The sequence below is a fragment of the Dichomitus squalens genome (assembly GCF_000275845.1).
Source record: "Dichomitus squalens LYAD-421 SS1 unplaced genomic scaffold DICSQscaffold_5, whole genome shotgun sequence".
NCBI lineage: Eukaryota > Fungi > Basidiomycota > Agaricomycetes > Polyporales > Polyporaceae > Dichomitus > Dichomitus squalens.
Genome location: NW_006766887.1, coordinates 340,090 through 365,573, shown reverse-complemented (window position 1 = coordinate 365,573; position 25,484 = coordinate 340,090). Strand labels below are relative to the sequence as shown.

Here is a 25,484-nt window from a genome sequence, read left to right as displayed (position 1 = left end):
AGCGGGAGGGCTTCGCAATGCTCACAAGGTCCCTCTTGGAATGTTTCGTCTCGAGAATCAGGCGCTCGACGCGGAGCGCAAGTATGACGCTCCTATCTTTAGGAGGTATATAGGACGCCATCTCAAAGTATACATGGCATACACAACCACCGAACTTGAACCGCTACCGGGACGGTCTCTCCATCACGTTCGACATGCCAGCAATCTCCGTCAGAACAGCCCTCATCACCGGAACAAACGGGTTCATTGGTACAAAGGCATTGAAGATTTTCGTCGAGGTGAGCTTCTCTGTCCGAGCTCCATTAGCAACGAGGGCAAGGCCACGTAGTACATTGGGAAGCAGTTCGACGCGTTTGGCGACCTGCTTGAGTGGTAACCTGCTCTTTTCCTCGCATTGTGAGGCGGCTCAGGACGCTCGAATTTGAGAAGGAGCCTTCGACGAAACCCTCTTCGGCGTGAGTGTGGTGGTCCTCATCACATCCCCCATGTATTTCAGTACATATCACCTAGACGTATTGATCGTTCTCGCCGTCAACAGCACTCTCGGTATCCTCAACTCTGCCGTACAGGCCCCCTCTGTGAAGCGCGTCTCCTACTTCTCTGCCACTGCCGTCTACGTGACCACCTCCGTCAAGCCCAACGTCTGGGACGATTCTGGCTGGAACTGGAAGTGGAGGCTATGAAGAAGGGAGGTCGTGCTGCTAATGTGAGAGCCCAAGTACTTCGCCAGCAAGACCCTCGCTGGGCAGAGCACGTGGACCTTCCACCGCGAGCAGAAGGAGAAGAGCTCAATCGAATGTGATTTCGTCTCCCTCTGCCCGCCTTGGGTGTTGGAGCCTGCCCTCCACGAGTTTGACGGCAAAGCCAACCACCTGGACCATTGGAATTCGTTCCTGTACAACGCTATTATCAAAGGCGATTTCTGCCCCTCCGAGTGAGTCACCCCCCTTTCCCCCCTTCCGACTGTTTCAAGAATCGATGATAGCCTGCCCACACAGCGAATCTTATGTGGATGGGCAAGACCTCACCAAGGCAATCCTACTCGCCATCACCAAGCCCGCCGCGGCCGGGCAGAGGTTCATCCTTGCAGCCGGCCAATTCAGATGAGAAGACTTCAGTGAGTACATCGGGTGTCAGGGGCGTCAGCAACGGAGGGGCTGAATCACATGCGCAGTAGTCATAGTACAGCACACAAGCTTTTCGGGGCAAGACCCAACCTCTTGTTGAGTCCTACGGCCCTGATGCGGCTCATCAGAAGGTACTGAACTCCGCCGAGTCAAAGGAGTTGCTTGGGCGGAAGTAATGTGCCAAGGAAGACACCCTTGAGGATGTCCTGCAGGATTATAGGAATTGTAGTTGGCTCTCATCATCGGAGAAATGTATGCAACGTTGTCGACAGCGGGCGGTTTCTACATGGGCGTACAATCACGTAAAGCACTTGTCAGCATAGGTGCTAAGTATATGTTGCAGGGGTGAGGGAAGATACGGGAACGAAACAACAGTGGAAGATTGGGAACACAAGCTACAAACTCGACAGATAGTGTTATGGGAATGCAATAGGCGGACAATGATTACAACACCAGGACTGATGCAGCGTTGTCGTAGTGGTAGGTGAGTGGTAACGTTTACACAGGTAGTAGTCGGAGAATTCGACCGAGTAGTGTGACACGCGGCATGCAGCCTTGCAGTTGAGGCGGCATGGCAGTCTGGAAGACCAGCTGCACTAAGGCGTCTATACAGAGCAGCATTAGCATTCTCCTAGAGCCTTCGAATCTGCTGCACTGTGCACCATCCTGGTTACAATGCCCGCGCGGCAAGGAATGAGAACCGCCGCTTGCGCGAACCATACCCCATTCCGTCGACGGTTTCCGGATAGTCGAGGCCAGACGGAGATTCCCTCCCGCGCGAGAAGGACGACTCGTAACGGGGCACAGGCGAGTCGACGGATGCAACTGCGGAGTCGTACACCCACGCCGGCCCGTGGTTCTCTTCGTCCATGGAGCCGTCAACCACCGAGAGCTTCCTGCCGACGATCCTCTTCTTAACAGCCCGAGCATCGGACTCGTCCTCGAACGGCGGGCTCGAGACACGATCGAGCGTCCACGAAGAATCCGACGACGGGAATATCGAGCTCGCCTCGGACGGAGACGCTGGCGATCCTAGAATTGCGAACGAGTCCCCATCCCCGTATGCGTCCTCGCCGCACGCAAAGGCGAACGACACCGACGGCCGCCTACCGCTGCCGCGGGAGAGGAGCGCAGGAGAGAGCGGCTGGTAGTTCTCGCGTGAGGAGCGCACGACGTCGTCGACCATCTTCGCGAAGTCCTTGATAGAGTACAGCTTGTGGAGCATGAGCCGGAATGTGAATTCGAACGCCTCGTCCTCCTCTTCGGGGGTCGCCGCACCCTGTTGAGGTGCGTCTCCGCGGATGAGCGAGACGGCGCGGTGGAGGCCATCGGCTGTTGGTTTGAATTTGAACGAGTCGACAGAGTCGATGGACTGTATGGACGCGTTCGGGTCGGGGGTGTCGACCGAACCACCGCTGTCCGTGTCGCGGTGGGAGTTGTTGAGGACGGCGGCCGGTTGTTGAATGGGTCTGCCAGTAATATGGAGCTCTTTGGCGAGGCTGTGGTAGTCTCCTGCGGCGAGACGGTCGAAGAAGTCGCGCAGCTGCTCGGTGGCTAGGCTGCCCGGAGTGGTCGAGACTTGGATGGTCATGTCGGTCGTAATCGTCGGCAAAAAGCGGGCTACGGAGGTGTCGCAGGGATAGAGATGATGTGGTCTGAGTGAGATGGGGCAAACACGTCTGGGAAGCGGTGGTTGTCCTGCGGTCGGGGACGTTTGTGGTAAAGAGCAGACACAAGCGCCCGTGTGGCTTTGGAGGGCCAAAGCACCATGCGTGGCCCACCATTGTTCGCTTACTCGGCTCTATCTAGCTGCAAGTTCATCAGGCCAAGCGACAACCTCTGCACCGATTGTTCATCTTACCCAGTCAGCATTCCATGCATGAACATCTTGCTCAGGAGCTGATTAGACTTCTGCCCTGCATACTTACTGCATTCCATAGGCTGTGTGCCACTCATGTGCCTTTTGCATTCCCCTTGGTACAAGACTCTACCAGGCAGCCCGGCAACTAACTGATGAAATGCCTACGCCGCCCCGTAGCATGCATCCAGGAACCAGCAGTCGATTGCCAAACTTGATACGACGATCGTCAAGAATATTTGCATGCACAGCTTGGCTCAGTAAATTTCTCGGACTTTTCCATTGGAATGCTCACCTTTCCTGTGGCGCTGGCATTGCGTCATTGCCATCGCCGATGCTCAGTCCAGCTTCGCATGGCTCACCAACGCCGGCAATGGCTGAACCTCTCAGCAGTCATGTCACACAGAATGAAGTAGATGGTACAACAAACCAGCACCGGACCCAAGTGGTATGTATTACCAGATTTCCAGATATAGAATGATAGAGCTACAAGATATGTCGCGTCGCCGATATGACGGAAGCGATCAGGGCCATGAGGCAGAGAGGCCTAGCCGAGAAGACTGTTCGTAGCGAGAGCACGCAAAACCTCACGTCGGGTCATGACAGCGGTGTGCGGTCTGATGGGTTGACTCGGAAGCTGGACTTGTCCTGCATCGAGTCTGGACAGATGTAAATAGTTGAGCAGGAGCGCACACAGGTACTGGGAATTACAACCGCACCGTTGTTGGATTTGTACTCCATGATTGTCGACGGAGGGAGGTTGAGCACTCTCCGTATCGTCTCCCTGAAGTAGACGCGCATTTCGTCAGTTCAGGTTCGGAGCTTTACGGCACTCGCGTGAGACGCACTTGATTTTCTCCTTCGACTTAGCATTCGAGTCGTGTCGGTTCCACAAGGATATGATATCCTCGTTTTGCCGCACGCTAATTGTACACCCGCAGATCTCGGGCCACTCGCCCGGAGGCACACCCTCCGTGTTTGCGTCCGTGTGCGAGCCGGCCGCCTCTGCAGAATCCACGACGCCGTCAAACTGGTCCCCAATCACTGCGAGGATGAGGTCTTCCCAGAGGCGGTCGGCGACACCCTTCCGGAGGCGGATGATCCACTTCCCGCCAGAGAGGTTCAGTGGGTCCTCCCAAACAGGTCTGCGCACGCCTGAGTGGAAGAGGAGGTAGTCGGTGGTGGGGAGGAGCGAAGATGGTGGGTGGACATGTGTCCAGAGGGACCAGAAAGACTCCACCTGGAGATAGGATACAAGGTCAGGAAGTGAGACGGTGACAGGACATGGGTGAGCAATCACAGAGCTGAACGCGGAAATCTTCTTGATGCCCTCTTCATAGTTTGTGATTTTGTTCCCTGGGGCGCGCTGCTGGCGAAACCAGAACACCCAACTGCAACGCACATGAGCGCAGGCGAGCGAACAAGGGGAACAGCAGGCAAGCAGGGGCAGTCGTCAGAAACCGGCAACGCACGGAGACAGTGGCATACGAACATACGTATTTCGCAGGGGGTGCACGGATGCGGTGCCATTGGAGGTACCGTTGCCGGTGGATTTATCCTTTCCTTGCACCTTCTCGTCTCCAGACGAAGTGGAAACGAAGGTTGAGAAGTGCTTAGAAGAGGGCACGCGCGGGCGAGCCGCGCCAGGAGTATTGGTCGCGGCGGTGGCCTGCGCCGTCGTGGCCGTTGTCGTCTGTGAATTTGTGTTCGAGTTGGCGAGGAAGCGGGACTGGGAGTGGTTGGAGAAGTAGCCGGCCATGAGCAAATTCAAGAGCGACCGCGCGGGCGACTAAGATTTGGACGATACTTGGACGTCGAGGATACGGGTAAGGATGCGACAGAGGGGAATGTACAATAGCGAATAAAGATGCGGGTAGTACGCACTACAAGTGAGAGCTGTGGGTGCTGAATGCGAGAAGGGAGGGTGCTCGGGTGGGACGGGGGCGGGAGCGTGAGATGAGCGTCGTTGGTCACGAACTGCAGGCAGCTCCAAGGCAGCAAATCTCGCGCGCCGCGGCAAAGGCAATCAGCGAGTCAGCGTTCGACCGCCCTCTCCGACGTCCTCCACCTCCATCTCCTTCTCTTCCTCCTCCGTCTCCACCCGCACTCTCTCCAGGCCCTCCTCGCTCTTTTTCCTTCGTTGAGCGCAGTCTGCTGTTCATGTCCGAACCCACACTATAATCGTTCCCGCACGCGTACCTAATGAAACTCACGCTTCGCCCGGAGTGGAGGCTTCGGCCACTAACCTCCTTTCTTGGCTTTCTCGACATCAAGACAGGCGTCACCATCGCCCTCCTCTTTGCCGTGAGTCGTCTCGAGTGTGAGTTGTTGAGTTCCTCCTCCAGAACTGACACTCGCGGCGACTCTCGCAGCTCCTCAACAAAGTCGCAGGCGTATATGGCCTCGTCGCTCTCCTCACCGGTGCAGGTGGATCCGTCGCTCAGCTGACCCTCTACATCTACTCTGTGATCGGGCTAGTTGCGCTCGTATGGGGTCTCAAGGCCACCCTTCACGTACGTCTTGCCTTGGGTTGTTCCGTGTCATTGGCTGACACCTTTCCCGGCGACGTATGTGTCTCTTTGCGCAGGAGGACCCCAAGCAAACTCTCTACTTTGCCCATCTGTTCTTTGCAGACCATATACTGTCAAGTGCTTGGCTCGTGTTTTTCGCCGTGCTGTGGTGGGTCTACACGCCGCACGATGGCACGGTTCAAATACATTCGGACGCCCAAAAGGACGTCCAAGCGAGCGGACCGGGACACAACATGACGGCAGAGGAGCGTGCAGCAGCGGCAATGACTATCTGGAACGCAGAGAAGGGCATCGCCACCGCCATGATCGTCATGGGCTGGGTCCTCAAGGTGTGCATCATGTTGTGCACTTGACGGTGCCTCCTTCTTGCTACATGCTAACGCACTGCGCTGCAAAATGTCTCAGATCTACTTCGCGGTTTTGCTGTATTCGTACGCCATCCACCTCCGCAAGGGCTCGTACCGGTCACTCCCCCACTCGCGATCGTACTCGCCCAACGGCACCACCAACGGCGGCTTGTACTCTACGTCGGCTCTCCCGGACGAGGACGACGATGACGTGGAGGAGTTCTACCGCCTGCCTGTACGTGCGCCGAACGCGCAGCCGCAGTCCCTACCGCAGAACGGCAGCGCCCGTACCGGAGGGCACACGCCCGCCTCTTCGCTCTCGAGCTTCACCGACTTCGTGAGCGCCCCGGCAGGACGTGCACGGCGCGGAAAGCCGGGCAAATCCAACCTCAGTATCTCCACGAGCGCGAACGGCGGCGTCGGCGCGGAGGGGCCTGGGGAGGTGATCTTCGACGAGGACATGTCGGATGGCTCAGGGAGCCGGGATGGCAAGCCGGAGGACAGGCGGCCGTTAATGGGCGCTTCGGGGTCGTCGACATCCTCGCATAGCAGGAGAACGAGCCGGAGCAGAGATTAGGGGTGATTGGTAGGCGAGTCCTTGGCTTATGTGTGCAAGTCTGAGGATATCGGGCGCGGTATCTGCGGGAAGGCGGGGCCGTGTAGTCCCTTGGTCGTTGCTCGGTCGTGGTGGCATGTTCTCGCGCATTTTCCCCAGTCTTCATCTACCGTCCATACTGAACATAATGTCACATAGATACCTGGTTTACCTTGCGATACACTACTCTCTTGTCTCTGGGCAGATGAAGCCATGACCACGCCGAACAATTCTGCAGGACAACTCACCAATTGTCGCATGCAGCCAGTATCGGCAGTCTCGAAGGTGCTGGTGCGCCGTGTTGTCTGAAGGTCTAGCGGAGGCAATTGTCGACCTGTATGAGGCAGTTGTGCGTTGCTCTGGCCTCTGGCCACCTATGTTTCTGGTTTCTTGTCGGAGTTTTTCCCTTGTTCTCCTTGTGTTTAGCTCAGGCCGCTCGCCAATGTACATCGATAGTCGTCTTATGTGTGGGTCCATGGGAACGTCACGGGATGGGCCTTAGGAAGCGTCAGACGGCAACCAACCAATTACCCAGGAATGTCTCGTTGTGACAGCTTGCTAGACAATTGCACGCCTGCATAGGAAGGTGACGCGAGCCGGGGCCTACGCGAGCTCGAGTCAGGACGTTCACCCGATAGCTTGAACCACCCATCGTGATCTGGATATCTGGATATGGGTTCAATGTGCCTCCTGGGCGGCATGAGCGCAAACAGGCATGATGCTGGCCACCGGTGCTCAGCCTGGTTCGGCAGGACCTAGAGAATGGCGCACAGAGGTCCGGAGACCAGGACCGGATGATCGGTGGCCCGTTGAGAGACTTGTACAATATGGCATGACGACGGCGGTGGAGACAGACTATTGTGGGTGCAATGAACGTGGCCTGAGCAGATCTAAGCGAGCAGTCACGGCAAACAAGGAAAGGTAGATCGGGCGCCTATACAGATATTGAGCGGGCCTCGAGGAATTCGAGCGAGCGCCAATCGCCACAACGTGTCCTGCAATGTTCAAATCCAACGCACACATCTCCTTATTCTTGTCGCCAGCTATCCGTATAAATGTCCTTGACCAGACCCGGCCCGCTTCCTGCTCTCGTCTGACCATCCTGTCTTCCAAGCGCCACTGATCTGCACCCTGTATCATCTCCGCTTGCGCTTCCTTCGGACGCCTGAACGTGGACGCGCGCACTGTCTGACCTGCAAGTGCCTCTCATCAAGCCCATCTAGCTTCATGCACGCCGATGGACTGCCCAATTCTAGTATGGTGTCTGTTTACGAACCGCGAGATGACTCCGACAGTGAGAGCCCACCGCCGTCTGCAATAACACACATACTCACATCCGGCTTGTCCCTCATACCCGCGTTCTATTTCGTAGGAGTATGCCAAGTGCTACAATGTTCTGCGCGAATGCGTGCCCCATGTCAACGTCCCCAATGCTCCAAACGATCCTGAAACGATGAGTACGTGCCCATCTATCTCTTACATTCTCCATCCGTATCGCACACCTTGGTGCGGTTGAAGACAGGATGACCGACTTGCGCGATCTGAACCCCACGCAGGACAGATCATCGCGTTCCTCCTCCCACTGCTCATGATGCGCCATCGGCGCGTGCCGCGATCCCGCTGGAAGGACAACATCACCGCCGTCGGGAAGCACTGGATCGAGCAGGCGCGTACCTCTCCTTGTTCTCATTTTGCGCCCCGAACCCATTACAGACCAACGCGGCGCGCCGCCTATTTCCTATACAGATACATAACGTCGAGAACGACAACCCCGTCGCGGCCGCGAGCAGGGCGCGGTCTATGATCGGATACCACACTTCCTATGACCACAACCTCGTGGGAATGGCCATGACCCAAGGCCGGAAAGAAGACGTTGTGAATATCGGGATTGGGATCAAGGAAATCGTGTCTCCGCCAGGGATGAGTGCCAACGACTTCGCGATCTCGCTGTACCACAAGGCGAGTGGCGCACCTCCCGCAGCGCGCGACGATGTCGGCTGATCGCACGCCGTCTGTAGCTCACCCCGCTAGAGCAATCGCACATCGCCCCCGAGCTCGGAGACGAAGTGGTCATGCGGCGCCTCTGCGTCCTCCTCGCCCTCAAGCAAGCGTACATAAAGGCCATCGGGCAGCCCTTCGGCTTCGACTGGTCCCGCCTCGAGTTCAACATCCCGGAGAGGACCGCGAGCGGCGACGGGCGGCCGCTGAGCGGGTGGGAGTTCCGCGTGTGGTCGTCCGAGCTCGGCTTCCCGATCCCGGACGGCGAGGGCCACCAGCGGCAGGTGTACCAGTGCGCGGTCGCATTCTTCCGGCGGACGCGCGAGACGCGCTTCGTGTGGCAGACGGAGGCGAAGGACCTCGAGTCGTGGGTGCAGTTCATCACGCTCGACCAGCTGCTGAACGTCGCGGACAAGCTTGTGGAGTAGGGCTCTCGCCTGCCGGGGAAGAAAAGAAAAGTGTCGTGTTGGCTGCTGTGCTCTCTTGTTGCTTCTCGCGGACCTTCCCTCTTGTCCACTCTCTATACCACACGCAAGACGCTATCGTCACGCAGGTTCTCGAGTCACGGCCGAGTTCAGTCTCCCCTTCCTCCGTAATCCTATTGAATGTTTGGGAATGCTTCATTAGATGTCCCCCACTGGAGTCCGTACGTCTCCGCCAGAATCCCATTGTATCCACTCGTGCGCTGCTTGGTGCTTCACTGCTGTTCCACTACATGTGCTACTGCTTGTAATTTACTCCTGTGCTTTCTACTTAGCATGTCCTCTCCATATGTTTTCCCATATCTGCCCAAAGCTACTGTGGTTTTTTGTACGATATTAGTCGTACTGAGTGGTGAGAGTTGTAGTCCAGTACCGTCTAGCCTCCATGTTCTCCCGCGCCGTCTTTCGTCGACGATTACATTCAATCAATGTTTCCCTGAGCATCTCCACCACGGTCCTGATTTACGTCACAAAGATCCTTGACCATCTGCACAGGTACACTGCTTTGATGAGTTACAGCAGGAACGTACAGGCTCAGTGCAAACACCAGCAGGTGACTGCTTCATCAAGAGCGCTTCAGCAATCATTAGCAGCGTTTTACGTGCAGGACACACACCGCGATGCAACCATCGACGATCAAGCACATCTATCGTGACTATGGACAACAGTCGCTAGTCTGGAGACACATAGGATCGGAATATATCGGAGGCAGTTGGGAGGATTGGGGAACGATGACCCGCTCGGGGGCATTCTCGCCCCTTCGCTGCTCAGCGACTGTGGGGAGAGAGCTGGGCCCGATCGTGGATTGCGTCATGTGATCTAGAACGTACGTCCGAAGCAAGGGAGACTTGACGTACATTCGCAGATTCAATGCACTCCGCCTTCGATCCTCGCGCAGACCTCGCCCAGCTCCTCTCTCTTCCACCACCACCACCACCACCACCAGCACCCCCACCGCTGTCCCGGCATCACCCTGCGCCCGCCCTGCATCCGCCCAAAGCACATCCCAACGCAGTCCAAGTGAGTGCGCAAGCCGTCAGCCCATCGATGTGCACCACTTGGCTAATTAGGCATCTCGCGCCGTGGCGGCCCGCATCCCAGAATGAGCGCCGTGTCCACCCCCCCTGAGCTGAGCCCAGTTCTCAGCGCTGCTGGGGGCGCGCGGAGGCTCTCCACCCGCAGGGGCTCAGTCGCTGCGGCGGACCCCTGGGGCGCGCACAACGAAGTCAACATGAACCCCTCTCGCTCCCTCACAAGCCGGCTCACCATCGTCCGCGTCCCGCAACACGACCTCGAAGAGTCCCCCAGGCGGCACAGACGGCATGGAAGCAATGCCTCGCTCAACTCAAACGCATCTGGGAAGAGTGACCATGGCCCCGGAGGAAGGCTGAGCTTTGCGTTTTCCACCTTCTCGCCCCCCGGAGGGCAGGGTGTGGGCTCTGGTCGTCCAGTCAGTCCTTCCGGTTCGCCTCGTTTCCGCCCTTCGTCTCCCAATAGCTCGCGTTTTCCCTCGGCGCTGCCGAGCCACAGCAAGCTCTCCCCGGAGCAGCTCATCGAGGTCGCCCGAACCTCGGTCAATCCCCGTTCGCCCCTTCCTTCGCCTGGCGGACCGCTAGCCAATGCGCAGTCCGAGGCGAGGCCAGTATCCTTCACCCCACTTCCGGAGTCTATCTACCTCCCATTCATCGACCGGCCCGCAGAAGTCTCTTCACTCATAGAGTCCCAGCCGAATGCGAGGCTCTTCGCTCTTCTCCAACAAACGTTCCCACCGGACGCACGTGCGCCCATGGGCTCCAAATACGAGACGTCGAACGCTTCTCCCGACCCGAAGGACTGGACGTACGCCGACCTCGAGTTCTGGCTGAAGCAAGTCGACCGAGACGTCGCAGACGACGTCCACTGGATCCGGAAGGCGCGCCGGTGTGTCATCGCCCACAGTGAGCTCATCTGGGAGCGTGTCAAAGGCGCGTTGGGCGTGCCGCCCGAGCTTGATATCGAGGAAGAAGGCCTCGAGCTTCTAGACGGGCCAGCGACCTCCGAATCCTTGGATTCGAACGTCTTCGAGCCGGACTCCCCTGTCGCGCCCTCGCAATCCGTCCCAAGGTCTGAGGACCCCAATGACGACATCGTCATCGAGCCGGTCTTCGCCGACGAGACGCCTCTGCCTTCCATCATCTCAGAGCCGGCTGGCGGCCTCGGATCCTCCCTAGGCGACCTGCGAGAGGAGGACGAGACGGAGGGAGCTGAAGAGAAGGCGGAGCAGGAGAAGGAGGTCCGGGGCCTGCGCTTCATCACGTCCCCAAGCTCGCCCGCGCTGCCGCCCGTACCCAACATGAGTCCCTTAGTGCAACCGAAGTTTGCCTCGCCCGCTGGCACGAACGACAAGGACTTGCCCTACGATATCCTCCAGGAGCGCGGCCCGGGTCATCCGCTCTTCCCGAGCAACTTCACCCAGCTCAGTTTATCGCCGACTCTACAGCCGAGGTACATCTTCTTTCTCGGTGTCATCATGATATGTCGTGTTCTGACTACTCGGGCTGTAGCAAACGTACCATGAGCGTGTCCGGTTACCCGCCACGGCCGGCGTACGGGAGTCCGCACGCGATCCGGGGCGGGGCGAGCATGTTTCGCACCAACAGCATCGATGCCGGTGCCGGACGCACGGCTGGGATGCTGCGCCCCGAGTGGGCGCGCAATTGGGACCCCAGCAAGCACGAATACGCCGTGACGACGGCGAGCACCGGTAGTGTCAATGGCGCTGAGTGAACTCTTCCGTGCAGGCTCCGTTGACCGTCTCGCTCCCGAGTTGCTACTTGGGGTACTTGCCCACCCGAACCCAAAATCCACATAATAGAAATCGACGCTAGCATGACTCAAACGATGCCTCGCTATGCGATCACGTCGGGGAGGGGATGAGGAAAAGGATGTAGATGGCCGACGATCGTTATTGTACTTGTGCGGACTAGGATATCTCTCGTTTCCTTTGGGGAGGACATGTCATGAACAAGCTCTGAGGTTATGTTATGCTTTCGCCTGTTGTATGTGTACATTGTTATGAAGCACAGTGGCCCGCCGTCAAGCGCGCTATATATCTCGGAGTTCCTTCTGCAGCATGATTTCAACTTTCAAAAGTTCGAGCTTCGTTCGTTAACAGACGCCTGAGCACCTGAGCCAGTTGTACGATTGGACGATGGTCCACAGGCTAGTAGGTCCTGTGCTGCCATCACTTATGACTCCCCCACCTCGTCTTCTATACCTACGGCCAGTGCCAGGTCCGATTGCTAGCATACAAGTCCTTGCGCCCGCAGTGAGCGCGTGGTAATCAATGCCGGCAAATCCTGTTGCGGAGAACGTCCTCGGGACAATCGGTGAGAACGATCTGCGCCGAGATGGGATTACTACAGTTGATCACATCCACCACAACGTACCAACGTCCTCCTCGACACCAGGTACAGTATGTTGGACGATACAACTCGTCCCCCAGATCTGGAAGAGCTGGCGCTCGAAGTCGACTGAAGGCCTGTCCGAGTACCTCATGTGAGTTTGCGCAGCCCCATCTGTATCCGAAGGTGTCTGTAGACTGGACGCTCACCACATCGTCGACAACTCTCAGGCTCCTCTGGGGTCTCTCCGGGATATTCTTTGGCGTGTACGCGATCGTGCAAGACATCAACGTCCCCCTGATTGTGCAGCCGCAAGTCCTCTCAGCGCTGTCGTACCTGTCGTGGGCTCAGGTGAGTACTTTTGCTTATCACTCGCAGAGGATTTAAGGGCATGCTACGCGTTTCGACCCTCGCGGGCGCGTTTCCGCTGTATAGTGCCAGTACTATGGCAGGAAGAGGTCGCTCAGGACGGTCGTCCTCATGTACCTCGCCGTCATACTCCTCTCTGGCGGATTCGAGGCGGGGATGATCTTCGCAGTGCAGGTACTGCCCCAGTTGCATATGCAGAAGCACCTCTTTGGCTGACTATTGTATCGCGATGCAGCCTTCGTACAACAGAGGCAACAAGGGTCCGATAGACTTCTTCGGAGCGTTCAGCACCGTGCTCCTGTCCGTGGCTCTTCTGTACGCATCCATCGAGCCTGGACAACCTGCCCACGTCAGCGCTGACCCCCCGTGTGTCGTGAAAGACCACAGTATTATGAGATATACAAACACAAGGAAGTCATAGGGGTGTCCATACTGTTCATGATCGTCGACATGACGGGCGGTATCTTCAGCGACCTGTCCCTGGCCTTCAAAGCCAAATTCGATATTGTCGCTAGCGTCACGTATTCCCTCGTCATTGTACGCTCTTCGCCGTACCGTGTCCCTTGTTAGAGGGAGTTCTGACACTCTATATTCACGATCCCAGGTGCTCGATGCTGTCGTGGTCCTATGTGCGATGATACTGAATCCCATGGCTAAGCGCCGTCGCAAACGGCAAGCGTTAGCGGGCGGGGATGGGGTACAACCTGCGTCTAGGGAACGGCCTGGCCTGTCGATGCAGGATATTGAGGCGCATCATACCTCAGAGAGGCCTGGGATGGCCAACGGTGGAGCACTTGCAGTACCCGGAGGGGTCGGTGCGGGAAATGGTGCGTCAATGCAGTATGCTACAATATGGATATTTCACTCGCTTATGCTAAGACTTTGAATCAGGCGCACCGGGCACGACCCAGCCAGGGGTTTCTCTCGCGATCTGAAAGGGTCATTGGGGGCCATATGTTTCATATCCTAGAATTTATAGACGTGTACTCATAGATGGACGGACGCATTGCTGACGACATTCCTGCATCACTTCTACAACGTTCGCGCTTGGAGATCTCTGATATGGCGATCTCCAGTAAGTCGTCCAAGGGATGCACGATCTGAAGCATGCTGTTGAGGACCAGGAGCCGCCAGATGAATCATCCAGTCGGCTGACAGACCTGTGTGACGACTTGATGGCACTGCATATCCTAGAGATTACGCATCAGGTGCGTAGGTGGGATAATCGGTCCCCGAGTTGTGTGATAGGTCTCTTCCAGAATTACGCACGCTGATTTACAGGACGAGACCATCTTAGCTGCACCTCCACATCGAAAATCCCAAGACGCATCGCCCATTGAGCGAGGAGGATTTCTGCGTCCTCCCATTCTGCCGCACATGAGGTCACTCATCTAAGACTAGATCTACGCGCTGTAGATACACAGGATACACCTGGTGTCATGGTGCGTGCCATCTACCTTCGAATTTAGGTCAGTCCCCCTCATGTTCTGCGATCGAATGGAGGCGCTGCTGGAAATGTGTGAGGGCGACGACCAGGTCATGCCCGGAGTCCAATTTGCACCCTTACCCGCTCTTATAAGATAGCACTAGCATGCAAAGGCGCTCGCCAAGCGCGTGCCCACTCTACGGTTCCCCTCCTTAGCTCGTGGTAGCCTACACAGAAGAATGACGTCTCCTTCATGAGGAGTACTATGAATAACGCGGTAGGCCAGTCTCGATAGTACCAGTTCTCTCTGTAGACCATGCGTGTAGTATGTATCAACCTGTTCTCGATCGCACTTTGGACTACCTCGATCCGGTCACGTGTTGGGCCGCGGACGTCGCGTTTCGATTGCTAGTGTTCATGCGTTTGGCTTGTCTTTTAACCATCGCCATCTGTTTCGACTCTGTACGTGCATCGTGAAGCTGTAGAGGACGGTGGAATTCCGGGCCTTGTATCCAGTCAATGGTCTTTGAAGTCTGCCGAGCTCTCCGGAAGGTGAGCGCTAGCATTCAGCAGGGCTGGGTATATGCGCCATCTGACTATCTGTGCACTATAGGACGCAACTGCTATTCCAGTCGAAATACTGGATGTCATCGTGACCTCTCTTCTATCGCATAACCGTCGTTTCTGTGCAATCGCCAACATCTCCCTGGTCTCGTCTCGGCTTCGCCTGATCGCGTTCAGGAGGTACTTCGAGACACTCGAAGTCCGATCTCCAAGACACTGGGACAAGTCCTGTCGGATTTTAGGCATGTTCAACTGGGTCAGGTGAGCGTGAGGAGTGCATGCAGGTTTATGCGTCGATAACAAACGGGGCGCATATATGCAGGAAAATGAGGGTTGCTGCCTCTGATGTCCAATCAAACATGGACGCCTTGTCTTCGTTTGGCTCTCTTCGCTCGCTGGAGATTGACTTCTCTTCGGATGGCCTATCCACTCAAAAGACCCGCTGCTCGCTTCTGTTCAAGAGCTTGACCGCGGACCTAACGGTGCTCAAGCTAACCAGCCTGCCTCGGATTGACACGGCTCTGCTTTCTCTTGTTGCTTCCCGCTTTCCTTCTCTGACGACACTCGAGCTATCATCTACTGAACGACTGGACAAAGAGTGCTGTTGGCTGTGCTTCGAGGAGTCGTCAAGCTGCACAATTCATTCCCCTGTTCCAGATGTGTTTCCTTCCATTGAAGTCCTCGCGGTACGTATGCGTTCCCTCTCGATCATTCCTGCAGTTGATTGCTCGTTCTGCGCCGTGATCTGCAGAACGCCTACGGCAGGGCATTGCAGCCTCTCGAGAACCTCGAGTATCTATTCTTGGGTGTCTTCCTTTCGGACGCTGATGTGCTCAGCTGCCACTTCGACCGATGCGCCTCTGTCGTCATATCTTCTCCCAGGACGGGCTTCTATTCCTCTCCGCCCTTCGGACCCGACAAATGCGTCATCTGTACTGCCGAACACGGCGCCGCCGTCCACGAACGAGAACGCCTCGCGAGTGGTATCGTTGAGAAGATTCTCCCATCCCTGAAGACTGTTGGGTGGAGCTCCCATTTCTCCGAACACGGGTCCGGCGCTGACCGTCGGACCAAGACGACTATTTTCTGTACCCGGACGCTGGAAGTGAAGGTGGACTCGACGCGATAGCTGCATCATGGGATGGCAGGTGCATGTGGACGTACCGTAAACTGTCGATGTGGGGTACCCTCATCGCCGTTCAATTAGCCAGATAGGAGCCACGACGATCGTGCAGTCGCGATAGGCAGCAAAGACGGTTCTGGGCACGGCACCTTGGCCTCACAAACGACACGGTCTTACGTCACTTGCAAAACAGAAACCACCAGAAACGTCCGTCATTACGCTGTGCCTTGTGGCCGTTCGTCGGCGGGCTCGTCCCGAGCTGCTAAGTAAAGTGGTCCTCGTAAACTTCGCAGAACGTTCCTGTCCAACGGGCGTTGCGCCAGCATGTACGGAAGCAGTTTGAATGAGCAGCCTAGCGACATATCTCGGCCGATGTATGTCCCCCCCATCTGTGTGTGTCACATCGACCAAGTTCAAGCGAAGGGCAGGAACTGGTAGTCTCGTGACCAGACGTTCGGAGTGTGAAGCGGATGCGAAAAATCGGGGGCATCCGGACACTCGAACGTCTGGTGGCTTTACCCCCGTGACTCCCCGCTCGGTGACCTGTGTGACATATCGACACCCATTTGGGGCAGTCCGAGAAAGCCGGAGGTCGCCCTCAGTGTGCGATGTGGCGGCCTGCTGTAGACGACCATGCAGTCGCTCGAGCTACTGACCATGAACCCCTTGCGTGGTGCGCGCTCGTCCACACGTATTGTAGAGCACCCTGCGAGAGATGCATGATATCATTGCTAAGGATGCCTCTTCCCATGATGCCCGCCCCCCTCGAAATTACCCGCTACAACCTGTGATGGAATTGATAGGAGTTCAACCACCGCTGGTGATATTACTCTGGTGCTGGACAGAGTGCAGATCTGAGTGATGATACTCCCATAGAAGAGAAGGAAACCTCAAAGGGGTACAAGCCCAAGGTGACGGGCATCAGTGGACACGGCAATAGGTGCATCACACTCCTGAATTCAGACGCATTATGTTATCGGGTTGCGCACACAAAGAGAAGTCACAGTGTATTGCCTATAACAGAGACAGAGGATTACAGGGGGATTGACTGCTTGCAGATATCATAAGTAGTGCAGAGTAGGCTCAGCGCAGCTCAAAGATGGCGGGAGATAAGCATGCAGGCGCGCACGCAAGGACAGCTCGGACTCCCGGAGAGAGGGCAGGGAGGTCACATAGGTCACCGAGCGGGGAGTCACGGGGGTAAAGCCACCAGACGTTAAGGTGCTCGGGAACCTCCGATTTTTCGTTCCCGCTTGGAGCTCCGAACGTCTGGTCACGAGACTAAGGAACTGGCAGATTTTGGGAGAGGTTTTCTGATCGAAATGTTTTCCATCTGTCGTCTTCGGAGGCAGTATGTAGCAACGGAGCAAACAGGAGTCAACAGAGCGGGCGCCTGGGATGTGTTTTGTGCAGGAGCTGTTTCGCAACAAGGGCTCGGGCTCAGGCACGTCTCCGCACACTCTCCCTTCTTCTTCCTGCCATCGTCTAGCGGCCGCGCTCGCTGTCTTCTTGTTATCGGCCCCTCTTAATCTCCATGCCCTTATAGACGACTATACTTTGCCAATATAATCTGCAGCCTGCTTCCTCGGCTTGTACTCGTCACTATGGTCGACTCGTCTTGGGCCCAGCAACAGCGTCATGACAGTAGAGGATGGGCTTCCTTCGACTCGGACAGACCTCGTCGCTCAGGCAGCACGAGCTGGCTCGCCAGGTTGCTCGGTGCTAAATCAGAGCTACCCACCCATCTGGACGAAAAGCCGTCGGGAGGGACCGAATTGTCGCAGCGAATGAGGGGTTTCAAGCGCACCCTCATGCGTCGTCTCCCGTCCGTGGAATGGTCACAGCATAGTGGGCACAGGCTCACCGCCCAGGGCCAGTCGACGATCTCCGTCCCGTCGGCTTCCACGGTGCGCTTTATCCTCATGTGCTGCCTCTGGTACACCACGTCCGCCCTCTCGTCCAACACGGGGAAGTCAATTATGACCACTTTCCGCTACCCCGTCACCCTCACCTTCATCCAGTTCGGGTTCGTCGCGCTGTATTGCCTGCTATTCATGAGTCCGGTGGTCCGCTTCTCTCACTTGCGCATGCCGAATAAGGCCATCTTCCGAAACACTTTCCCGATGGGTGTCTTCCAGGTTGGAGGCCATATCTTTTCCAGTATGGCCATATCTCGTATCCACGTTAGCACTGTCCACACTATCAAGGTTAGTTCCTTTTCCAGTGCTAGCGGAAGCGACATGATTGTCCCGGAGATGAACGTTTATCTCATTGCTATGCACAGGCGCTATCTCCGCTGTTTACTGTCGCTGCTTACGCGCTACTGTTTGGCGTCAGCTATTCCACGAAGACATACATCTCGCTACTCCCGCTGACCCTCGGAGTCATGCTGGCGTGCAGTATGGAGATGGACAGGTCAAGCGCTGTCGGTGTACTCTGTGCCTTCGGCTCAGCCATCATTTTCGTCACCCAGAACATCTACTTCAAGAAGATCGTTCCCTCCAATGGTGGCCAGTCGTCACACAAGCTTGACAAGCTGAATCTCCTCTTCTACTCGTCGAGCATGGCCTTCCTCCTGATGATACCAATCTGGATGTACTACGACCTCCCCGTCTTCCTCTCCGCGGATGAGACCCACGTCATGCATCCCACGCACGGTCATGCGACCCCGCACTCAGTCATATACTACCTCATCGCCAACGGGACAGTCCACTTCGCGCAGAACATCATCGCGTTCATCATCCTCTCCTCGACGTCCCCCGTCACCTACTCTATTGCCTCGCTCATCAAGCGTGTCGCTGTTATCTGCATCGCGATAGTCTGGTTTTCCCAGTCCGTCCATCCCGTCCAAGCTGTCGGTATCGCGATGACTTTCGGTGGCCTGTACATGTACAACAACGCGAAGAGTGACGTTGAGAAGGGTGAGCACAAGATGCGCAGGGTGGAGGCTGCTCGGGACCTCGCACTTCCCGCCACCAAGGCAGACCTCTCGAGTGATGGCGAGGCTACGCCGATCCGGAGTGTTACACCCGAGCTCGTCTCAGGGCTGGCTGAGGTCGGCGTGACTTCGGCGTATGGACGTACCCCAGCTCTCTCTTCTCACCCTCCCCGCGCGTCACATCCACCCGCGCCCGCGCCTTCATCATTATCATTCGGGCAGTACAGTTCGCCTCCTCCATCGTACGCCCGGTCACACCCGCAACACAACCTTCACATCAAGATCACTCCCCCGCCTGCGACAAAACCGGGTAACGCCGCTTCACCAGTGGATTCATACCCATCGCCGCCCCCATCATTAGATTCGCCTCCTTCCAGCGCGGTCCACCAAACCCCTAACACCCCGTGGACCCCACGGCAGAGGCGAGCATCAGTCGCTGCCAACCATCAGCGCACGGAGGCTCCTCCAAGGCGGGCCGTCGCGGTCGCATGATGGGCGCATCCGCGTGTACATGTGCTACGACCGTGACGAGGAGTTAACGAGAGAGCAAGACGACTTGGATACCCATGAGAGGACAGGACAAGAGAGAGGATGCTTAGATCTTTACCCTACCCTACTGCAGCGCGGGCTGTCGTCACGACTACCAGGACCGCCGACGACACGTAATATACCTCAAACATGCACGCTGGCACTCACATTCAGACTTTCCCGCCACCGTGTATACGCCTCTCCTAGCCCTGTCGCGCGCGCCTTCTTTCGCACGTCCCTCCTTCACTTCGATCGCGCGCGACACACGTTCGTTAAGGGCTCGGTAGGCTTTGGACATTGGACTTGCGTCTCGTTGAGAGATCCTAGCAGTACATTTCCTGTCGCACATATAGCGTTTTCTCGACATTTTCATATATGTATGTTATTGATTGTGGACGATCAGATAGAGACAAAATCAAGACGATCTTCATTGATACAACCGAGCTGCCGACGACGTGTACAAGGAACACATACTACTACATGCGAGTGTCACAGTCCGTGTCCGAGATCTTGACTCCGCCGTACATTCGAGGCTACAACCACCAGGCGAGTCTGTTCGTTGTCCTCTACTCTTGCTGCTGCTCTCCCTCCTGCTGCTGCTGCTCTCCCTCCTGCTGCTGCTGCTCTCCCTCCTGCTGCTGCTGCTCTCCCTCCTGCTGTTGCTCTTCCTGTTGCTCCTGCTGCTCCTTCTGTGCTCCCTGAGGCCCCTGTAGTTCTACGATCTTGGCTTTGACTAAGTCGACGAGATGGTCAAAGGTTTTCGCCCGCGGGATGCCGTATTCTTTGCAGACGATTTGCACGTTCCCCTGGCGCCAGAAGGGCTTGGGGCAATACACGATGAGCTTCCTCTGGCCATCCTTTCCGACCGCCTGCGAGAAGATCCCGAGCTCGAGAAGCGTAATCGGGCTCTTGGTCCATGGGTCGAAGAACATCGCGATCACGTCCGCCTTCTCCTGACATGCGAGCTCCCACTCGACCTGCTCCGTGAAGATGAGGTCCAGCTCCGACTGGGTCAAGTTCGGATTCCATTTTGGCCGTCGTGGATTGAAGATGGTGCAATCGATCCCGTCGAGACGCCGGATGAACTCGTTCTGCCACGCCACCGCGGTGTTCTGCTCGATGGACCCCGCAAGGAAGACGGTGGGGCCGCGGACGTGTGTCACCTCCTCGGGGGCGGTGTAGAGTCTGGGGTTGAGTTTGCCTTCGCCCTCGTTCTTGACCACGGTCGTGTTGTAAAGCGCCTTCTCGCGCGCGTCCTGGAATCTCTTTACGAGCTGCCTGTCCTGCTTGACGAGCTCCTCCAGGACGTCATTAAGCGCGGTGAGTTCGGGACCCATCACGAGAGGTGTCTCCCATTCCTCTTTTGCAGGAGCCGTGACCTCGGTGGTCTGAGGGGGTATTTCCGAGGACACGGGCTGAGACTTTGAAGCAGCGGGCTGAGACTCTGAAGCAGCGGGCTGAGACTCCGGAGAAGTCGTGATTTTGGTGGTCTGGAGAGGTGTCTCCGAGGAGACTCGCTGAGACTCTTCAGTAGTCATGGATGGAACTGAGATGATTGTGTGGTGCGGAGGTTGGGTGTGTGAGAGGGAGATGTGATTGCTGAGGCTGCTCGAGGGGTGTTGTGCGGTAGTGGGAAGGACATGGCTCACCTGCCCCACTTTAATATAGTCCCAGCGATAGACCAAAGCGGTGCACCGCTTATCGCAAACTTGAACATCCTGGCAAACTTACTTATTGTCGCCGGCGCACGTTCCGGACGTGCGCTGGCGGAGATGAGAATGTTGGCGAAGAGGCGGCCCTGGCAACATCGAGGCGAGGCCGTCACAATAGACCTTCGAAGGCGCAGTTGCGAAGCCGTCTTCAAGGGGCGTGATCATTTCACTGCAACTAGTGGCATCTGTGACTCGTCATCCTTTCGAGACTCGGAACTCTAGTATACGGTGACGGGCCTATATGAAGGCGATCTGCATAGCATGTTTGGACACTGTGTGTATGCACAGCCGAGGCCAGTACGTACCTGAGGCTCTCATCGCTTCTATCGATGCCACAAGACAGGACACATGGGCTGAGGTGCCAACGAAACTCGTCTATCGAATACAACATGTTGAGGCTGTGCTTCCCGTGGAAGGTCCAAGGGGCGGAAGCTGTATGCACTGCTGAACGTCTACGCCTCCATGCCCCACTGCCACAATAATGAAACTGGAGGAGTGGAGGGGCACCTGAAGGCTATTCCGGTGCGGGCTCAAAGTGAGATGCAATACAATGGAGAGGCGTTAACTCGAACGGAGATGGAGCACTATCTAGAGCACTACGTATGCGGACGACAAGCGCCTATTTTCTTGGCTATATTTTCGATAAGCTCCTCAAGCGTCTCGACCAGGTCGATCTTATACCGCTCGCAAACGATCTCCACATTGCCCTTCCTGGGGAATCCATCTGGACAACACACCACCACCTTCCCTTTGTCGCGGGCAGATAAGCCGAGCTCGAGTAGGGAGATGGGGGAGGGAGTGCCGGGATGCAAGTAGATCGCGATCATGTCCGCCAGCTTTTGAGCATCCAACTCCCATGCGACCTGCTCACAGAACCGCTTGTCGGTCTTGCGCTCCACCCAGCTACTGTCCCAGTCCTCCCGCAACGGGTTGAGAAGGGTGATTGGATTTCGATTGGTGTTTAGGAGGTGCTCTAGCCGCCGGATGACATCCGCACGCCAGTCTGTCCCTGTTATCGTGCCAGCGAGGAAGACGGAGGGACTAGCCAGGGTCGAAGGCAAAGGCTCTGGAGCTTGGTACACCCTAACTGGCTTCTCTGTCGCAGCGGTGGACGAGTCAAGCCCCGTGGTGGACATCGATATGAGAGAAGCCAACGATGCACGCCAACCTGTCTGTGCTTGCCATGAAGCATCAGTCAGTTCTGGGCATCGCATCCAATGGCCGGTCCTACCTACATTTACAGGTGCGCGAGGAATGGGGGCTCGCTGCGAGGTGTACAGCCTGGACCGTGGTGGCGGTCTCAGCAGTGGCTCCTTGCATCTTATAATATCCGTAGTGCCCTCAGGCGCGTTAACGCCGTCGGGTGTAGTAGGTCAACGCACCCAGGCTCCGGGCGTCCTATTGCGCTGTCAGCCAAGCTGGCGGCTGTCAGTGTGGCCTGAATATGTGCTGTGCGAGCTACTCATGAATCCAAGCCTTCCCTTGCGTAGCACGACGCCATCTCGGACACAAACGTTGCTTCCTTCATCCACTGGGACCACTCGCCCTAATAAATTGTTTGCATGATTAGGTTTGTCCAGGCTCAGCAGCTTCGAAGTCAAGTCATTCGAAAGGCTGTTCTGCAACTATCGCCTCACCACTTGCAAGCTAATCAAACTCGAGCTTCCATCTATCCTTGGTGGGGCTGTAACGATTATTGCGATGGACTCATCCGACGTATCGTGACACCAGATACGTCCTTGACGTCTCATCGATCCGAGTCGCCGTAAATAACCTTGTCTCTATCGCAAGTGGTCGTCAACAATCTTCTAAGAGGAATGGCTCTGTCATGCGTCACGGTTCTCGACAGATGTCGCTCCTTCCTTCTCTTCTTCTGCGCGGTTGGCACTCTCCTGCTTTTCGTCTTCTGAAGGTTGTGTTGGTTCCACCCTCGCTCGAGAACCGTCGTCACTAGTATCTGCAGGTGTCTCCACGTCCGATGCCGCCGTATCCTCAGCAGCGAGACGTTTGCGTCTGCGCTTCGCAATCGGGTTCAAGATCAGTGCGAGGAGAAGGATGCCGCCATCGAGCACCTGCAGACAGACTTCTTCAGCGCACCGGCTCACAGGGTCAGTTGTCAGACGTACCACCACAAGCGAGTACGTGATTCCAGCGACGACGTCGAAGTCTCCCTTGAAGGCTAGCGAGAGGTCGTTGAAAACGCCTCCGAGAGCATCTACAGTCATGAACAAAAGGGAGATCCCAATAACCTCCTTGTATTTGTAGATTTCGTAGTACTGAGGCCTGCACATCAGTATCACAGTCAGCTGCATCGTTGTATGAACGGGCGCACGGGTATCGACGTACAGCAATCCGCACGATATCAGCACAGTGCTGAATATGCCGAAAAACTGGGTCGGCCCCATGTTCCCAGCTTTATATGACGGCTTGAAGATTCAAATTAGGGGAACATGGGCTGTGCAGAGCGTTTTGAACCGGCTTACTCTGACGGCGTATATCATCCCGACCTCGAAGCCCCCCAACAGAACGACGGCCGCGATGTACATCGCCACAGCTGTTGTTCGTGACCGTTTGTGTCCATAATACTGACACTGCGGTGAACGGAGCACATCAGTACCGGTCCCTCTCAACTCGTGAGCATGAGCGGGATGATACGGACCTGCGCCCAGGAGACGAGACAAAGCACGCCGAATAGTTGCGGTTGCAAGATCAGGGGAATATTCAGGTTCTGTACGACAGAGTATGTTCCTAGAGTTGCGCCCGCGATGCCGCATGCTAGCCTGTAGGGGATCACGGAAGACGTCAGTATTTCGTTGTCGAAGTTAGAGAACGAGAACATACATGAAAATCTCGGACAGGCCCTCTACAGACTTTGACCGGTATGTGTGCCACAGCTGTGGCAGCAGCTGGACGGTCCAGCATATGGTGCCTGCAATCCGTTGTGTCAGCGTAGCGTCATTACTGAAGTTAGTGGAGGCGGAAGCAAAACAAACCCATGGTTCCGAGCACATTCTCCGCTGCATGATTAACAGGCATCTTGGTCACACGACCACCAAAGGAACCGCACAACGTCAGCTTCTGCCAGGAGTAACAAACGCGAGCCTTCCTAGAGCCCTCCCTGATATATTCACACTCCAAGGAAGTGCAGAATAGCGGCCGAGCTCAATTTCAGAGAGAAGGAGGAGCTCGGAGACCGGAAAAGAAATGAGCCTCAAGCCTGGGGATCATTTCACAATACCGACGGGCCATGACGGGTATTTGAACAAGCGGCCTCGACGAAGACCCACCCGTCGGAGAACATCGAGACCGTTGAGTCCAGCGAGTCTGGCGGACTCCGCCGGACTCCGGGGATCACATGATCTGGCCAAGCAAGGCACTGCTGATTGCCGCTAGATCCCCCTGGCGCCTTTTGCGAATTTCTTGTGCCAGCGCAAAGGGGTGCACGTACATACTAGTTCGTGGCAACACTAGATACAAGCCATTGACGCGTCCACGTATAGTATCGTGTTGTCTACGGAATATATGAGACTAATGGCACGAACCCTGCCACTGGCGAATGTAAATCAGCTCGAAGAAACAGCTTCCGCCGTCCTCAATCAGCGGTAGTAGGTAATTGCACACAACATCTGTCTAGTGCAATCGGCGAGCCCTCATCTAGTCATATCACAAAATAACATACAAGCCCAATGCAGTTGTCACTTGAGATCGCTTTTCCGATACAATATGATGTACTCCTCCATGCCTCCCTCTAAGTACACTAATTGACCTTTCCCTACTGCATAAACCTGCTCAGCTGCCTTGGAGACAAAGGACTGGTCATGGGTTACGATGTGCACTGTGCCCAATTATCAATAACGCCTCCATCTCCAAAGTGCCTCTGTCGTCAGGTAGTTGAGGTGGTCCGTCGGCTCGTCCAAGACAACTTGAAGAAACTGGGGAGACGACCTGAACGTCGCCAAAGCGAACACGATGGGAACCATCTAGCTCCCGCTTAGGGAGCGCCAGGCTGGAGAGCGTTGGCTCTGATCCTGTACTTGCCAGGTGCGCATGGAATCGCTTGCTCCGCGCACTCCGGATTCCTCTCCTCTATGAAGGAGAGAGCAGAGCAGGGTACTGGTGGAGCTCGTCGACATGATGTTGCGCGAAGTAGCCAATCTTTGCAGCAGGGTGTTGGGTATTCTTCCCTCTGACATCTGCTGATGCTGGCACCCCGATGATGGTCTTTACGGACGTTGTCTTCCTCCTGCTATTCGTCCCCATACAAGGTGGGATGAGCAGCAGCGCCGCGAAGGCCTCAATACCCCAAACTTGCGGGAGCGACCTTAGGATAAGTATGCATGTAAATGAAAAATACCATTAAAATCGACTTCTACGCTATGCGATACAATATAATACGTATGGGCAGGCAGTAAGCAGGAGCCGAGACAATGAAGTGGTCGTAGATTACCGAGATGTAGCGATAATGTATCAGCAGGGTCTAGGTGTCTGGGCGCCAGGGGTACT

General features: G+C 56.2%; 12 protein-coding genes across 12 annotated transcripts; 7 read left to right on the top strand and 5 right to left on the bottom strand.

The window, feature by feature from the left end:
- Nucleotides 1–485: 485 nt before the first annotated feature.
- On the top strand, nucleotides 486–1,107 carry DICSQDRAFT_167263 (uncharacterized protein; the record flags this gene model as incomplete). The annotated part of the gene is made up of 3 exons (XM_007362843.1): nucleotides 486–670; nucleotides 731–934; nucleotides 999–1,107. 3 exons carry the CDS (start codon nucleotides 486–488, stop codon nucleotides 1,105–1,107), a joined length of 498 nt encoding a protein of 165 aa, XP_007362905.1.
- A 690-nt stretch (nucleotides 1,108–1,797) lies between these two features.
- Nucleotides 1,798–2,718, bottom strand: DICSQDRAFT_125170 (uncharacterized protein; the record flags this gene model as incomplete). Its single annotated transcript, XM_007362842.1, has 1 exon — nucleotides 1,798–2,718. The coding sequence occupies one exon, from the start codon at nucleotides 2,716–2,718 to the stop codon at nucleotides 1,798–1,800; it is 921 nt and encodes a 306-aa protein (XP_007362904.1).
- Nucleotides 2,719–3,410: 692 nt separating this feature from the next.
- On the bottom strand, nucleotides 3,411–4,744 carry DICSQDRAFT_81075 (eukaryotic translation initiation factor 4E class II; the record flags this gene model as incomplete). Its single annotated transcript, XM_007362841.1, has 5 exons — nucleotides 3,411–3,644; nucleotides 3,705–3,769; nucleotides 3,834–4,225; nucleotides 4,286–4,376; nucleotides 4,482–4,744. 5 exons carry the CDS (start codon nucleotides 4,742–4,744, stop codon nucleotides 3,583–3,585), a joined length of 873 nt encoding a protein of 290 aa, XP_007362903.1. The 3' UTR covers nucleotides 3,411–3,582.
- A 334-nt stretch (nucleotides 4,745–5,078) lies between these two features.
- Nucleotides 5,079–6,917, top strand: DICSQDRAFT_153214 (uncharacterized protein). Its single transcript, XM_007362840.1, has 4 exons — nucleotides 5,079–5,289; nucleotides 5,358–5,498; nucleotides 5,573–5,845; nucleotides 5,922–6,917. Exons 1-4 carry the CDS (start codon nucleotides 5,188–5,190, stop codon nucleotides 6,438–6,440), a joined length of 1,035 nt encoding a protein of 344 aa, XP_007362902.1. The 5' UTR covers nucleotides 5,079–5,187; the 3' UTR covers nucleotides 6,441–6,917.
- A 595-nt stretch (nucleotides 6,918–7,512) lies between these two features.
- On the top strand, nucleotides 7,513–9,577 carry DICSQDRAFT_153213 (uncharacterized protein). The gene is made up of 7 exons (XM_007362839.1): nucleotides 7,513–7,752; nucleotides 7,831–7,915; nucleotides 8,015–8,124; nucleotides 8,205–8,417; nucleotides 8,477–9,395; nucleotides 9,469–9,495; nucleotides 9,555–9,577. Exons 1-5 carry the CDS (start codon nucleotides 7,696–7,698, stop codon nucleotides 8,882–8,884), a joined length of 873 nt encoding a protein of 290 aa, XP_007362901.1. The 5' UTR covers nucleotides 7,513–7,695; the 3' UTR covers nucleotides 8,885–9,395; nucleotides 9,469–9,495; nucleotides 9,555–9,577.
- Nucleotides 9,578–9,978: 401 nt separating this feature from the next.
- Nucleotides 9,979–12,034, top strand: DICSQDRAFT_100707 (uncharacterized protein). The gene is made up of 2 exons (XM_007362838.1): nucleotides 9,979–11,422; nucleotides 11,482–12,034. Exons 1-2 carry the CDS (start codon nucleotides 10,041–10,043, stop codon nucleotides 11,702–11,704), a joined length of 1,605 nt encoding a protein of 534 aa, XP_007362900.1. The 5' UTR covers nucleotides 9,979–10,040; the 3' UTR covers nucleotides 11,705–12,034.
- A 153-nt stretch (nucleotides 12,035–12,187) lies between these two features.
- On the top strand, nucleotides 12,188–13,820 carry DICSQDRAFT_133777 (PQ-loop-domain-containing protein). The gene is made up of 8 exons (XM_007362837.1): nucleotides 12,188–12,306; nucleotides 12,388–12,475; nucleotides 12,552–12,672; nucleotides 12,757–12,864; nucleotides 12,926–13,005; nucleotides 13,071–13,227; nucleotides 13,295–13,517; nucleotides 13,582–13,820. Exons 1-8 carry the CDS (start codon nucleotides 12,264–12,266, stop codon nucleotides 13,623–13,625), a joined length of 864 nt encoding a protein of 287 aa, XP_007362899.1. The 5' UTR covers nucleotides 12,188–12,263; the 3' UTR covers nucleotides 13,626–13,820.
- Nucleotides 13,821–14,635: 815 nt separating this feature from the next.
- Nucleotides 14,636–15,809, top strand: DICSQDRAFT_144783 (uncharacterized protein; the record flags this gene model as incomplete). Its single annotated transcript, XM_007362836.1, has 4 exons — nucleotides 14,636–14,668; nucleotides 14,730–14,941; nucleotides 15,003–15,366; nucleotides 15,432–15,809. 4 exons carry the CDS (start codon nucleotides 14,636–14,638, stop codon nucleotides 15,807–15,809), a joined length of 987 nt encoding a protein of 328 aa, XP_007362898.1.
- A 1,805-nt stretch (nucleotides 15,810–17,614) lies between these two features.
- DICSQDRAFT_53403 (TPT-domain-containing protein) lies at nucleotides 17,615–19,233 on the top strand (the record flags this gene model as incomplete). The annotated part of the gene is made up of 2 exons (XM_007362835.1): nucleotides 17,615–18,010; nucleotides 18,088–19,233. 2 exons carry the CDS (start codon nucleotides 17,615–17,617, stop codon nucleotides 19,231–19,233), a joined length of 1,542 nt encoding a protein of 513 aa, XP_007362897.1.
- A 764-nt stretch (nucleotides 19,234–19,997) lies between these two features.
- Nucleotides 19,998–20,411, bottom strand: DICSQDRAFT_23694 (uncharacterized protein; the record flags this gene model as incomplete). Its single annotated transcript, XM_007362834.1, has 1 exon — nucleotides 19,998–20,411. A coding segment is annotated over one exon (414 nt), but the record flags the coding sequence as incomplete, so codon positions are not given.
- A 1,070-nt stretch (nucleotides 20,412–21,481) lies between these two features.
- DICSQDRAFT_153209 (uncharacterized protein) lies at nucleotides 21,482–22,280 on the bottom strand. Its single transcript, XM_007362833.1, has 2 exons — nucleotides 22,217–22,280; nucleotides 21,482–22,153 (listed from the first exon to the last, which is right to left on the bottom strand). The coding sequence occupies exon 2, from the start codon at nucleotides 22,115–22,117 to the stop codon at nucleotides 21,578–21,580; it is 540 nt and encodes a 179-aa protein (XP_007362895.1). The 5' UTR covers nucleotides 22,118–22,153; nucleotides 22,217–22,280; the 3' UTR covers nucleotides 21,482–21,577.
- A 31-nt stretch (nucleotides 22,281–22,311) lies between these two features.
- On the bottom strand, nucleotides 22,312–24,185 carry DICSQDRAFT_133772 (uncharacterized protein). The gene is made up of 7 exons (XM_007362832.1): nucleotides 23,975–24,185; nucleotides 23,823–23,910; nucleotides 23,641–23,761; nucleotides 23,465–23,572; nucleotides 23,328–23,407; nucleotides 23,108–23,264; nucleotides 22,312–23,053 (listed from the first exon to the last, which is right to left on the bottom strand). Exons 1-7 carry the CDS (start codon nucleotides 24,015–24,017, stop codon nucleotides 22,808–22,810), a joined length of 843 nt encoding a protein of 280 aa, XP_007362894.1. The 5' UTR covers nucleotides 24,018–24,185; the 3' UTR covers nucleotides 22,312–22,807.
- Between the last annotated feature and the right edge of the window lie 1,299 nt (nucleotides 24,186–25,484).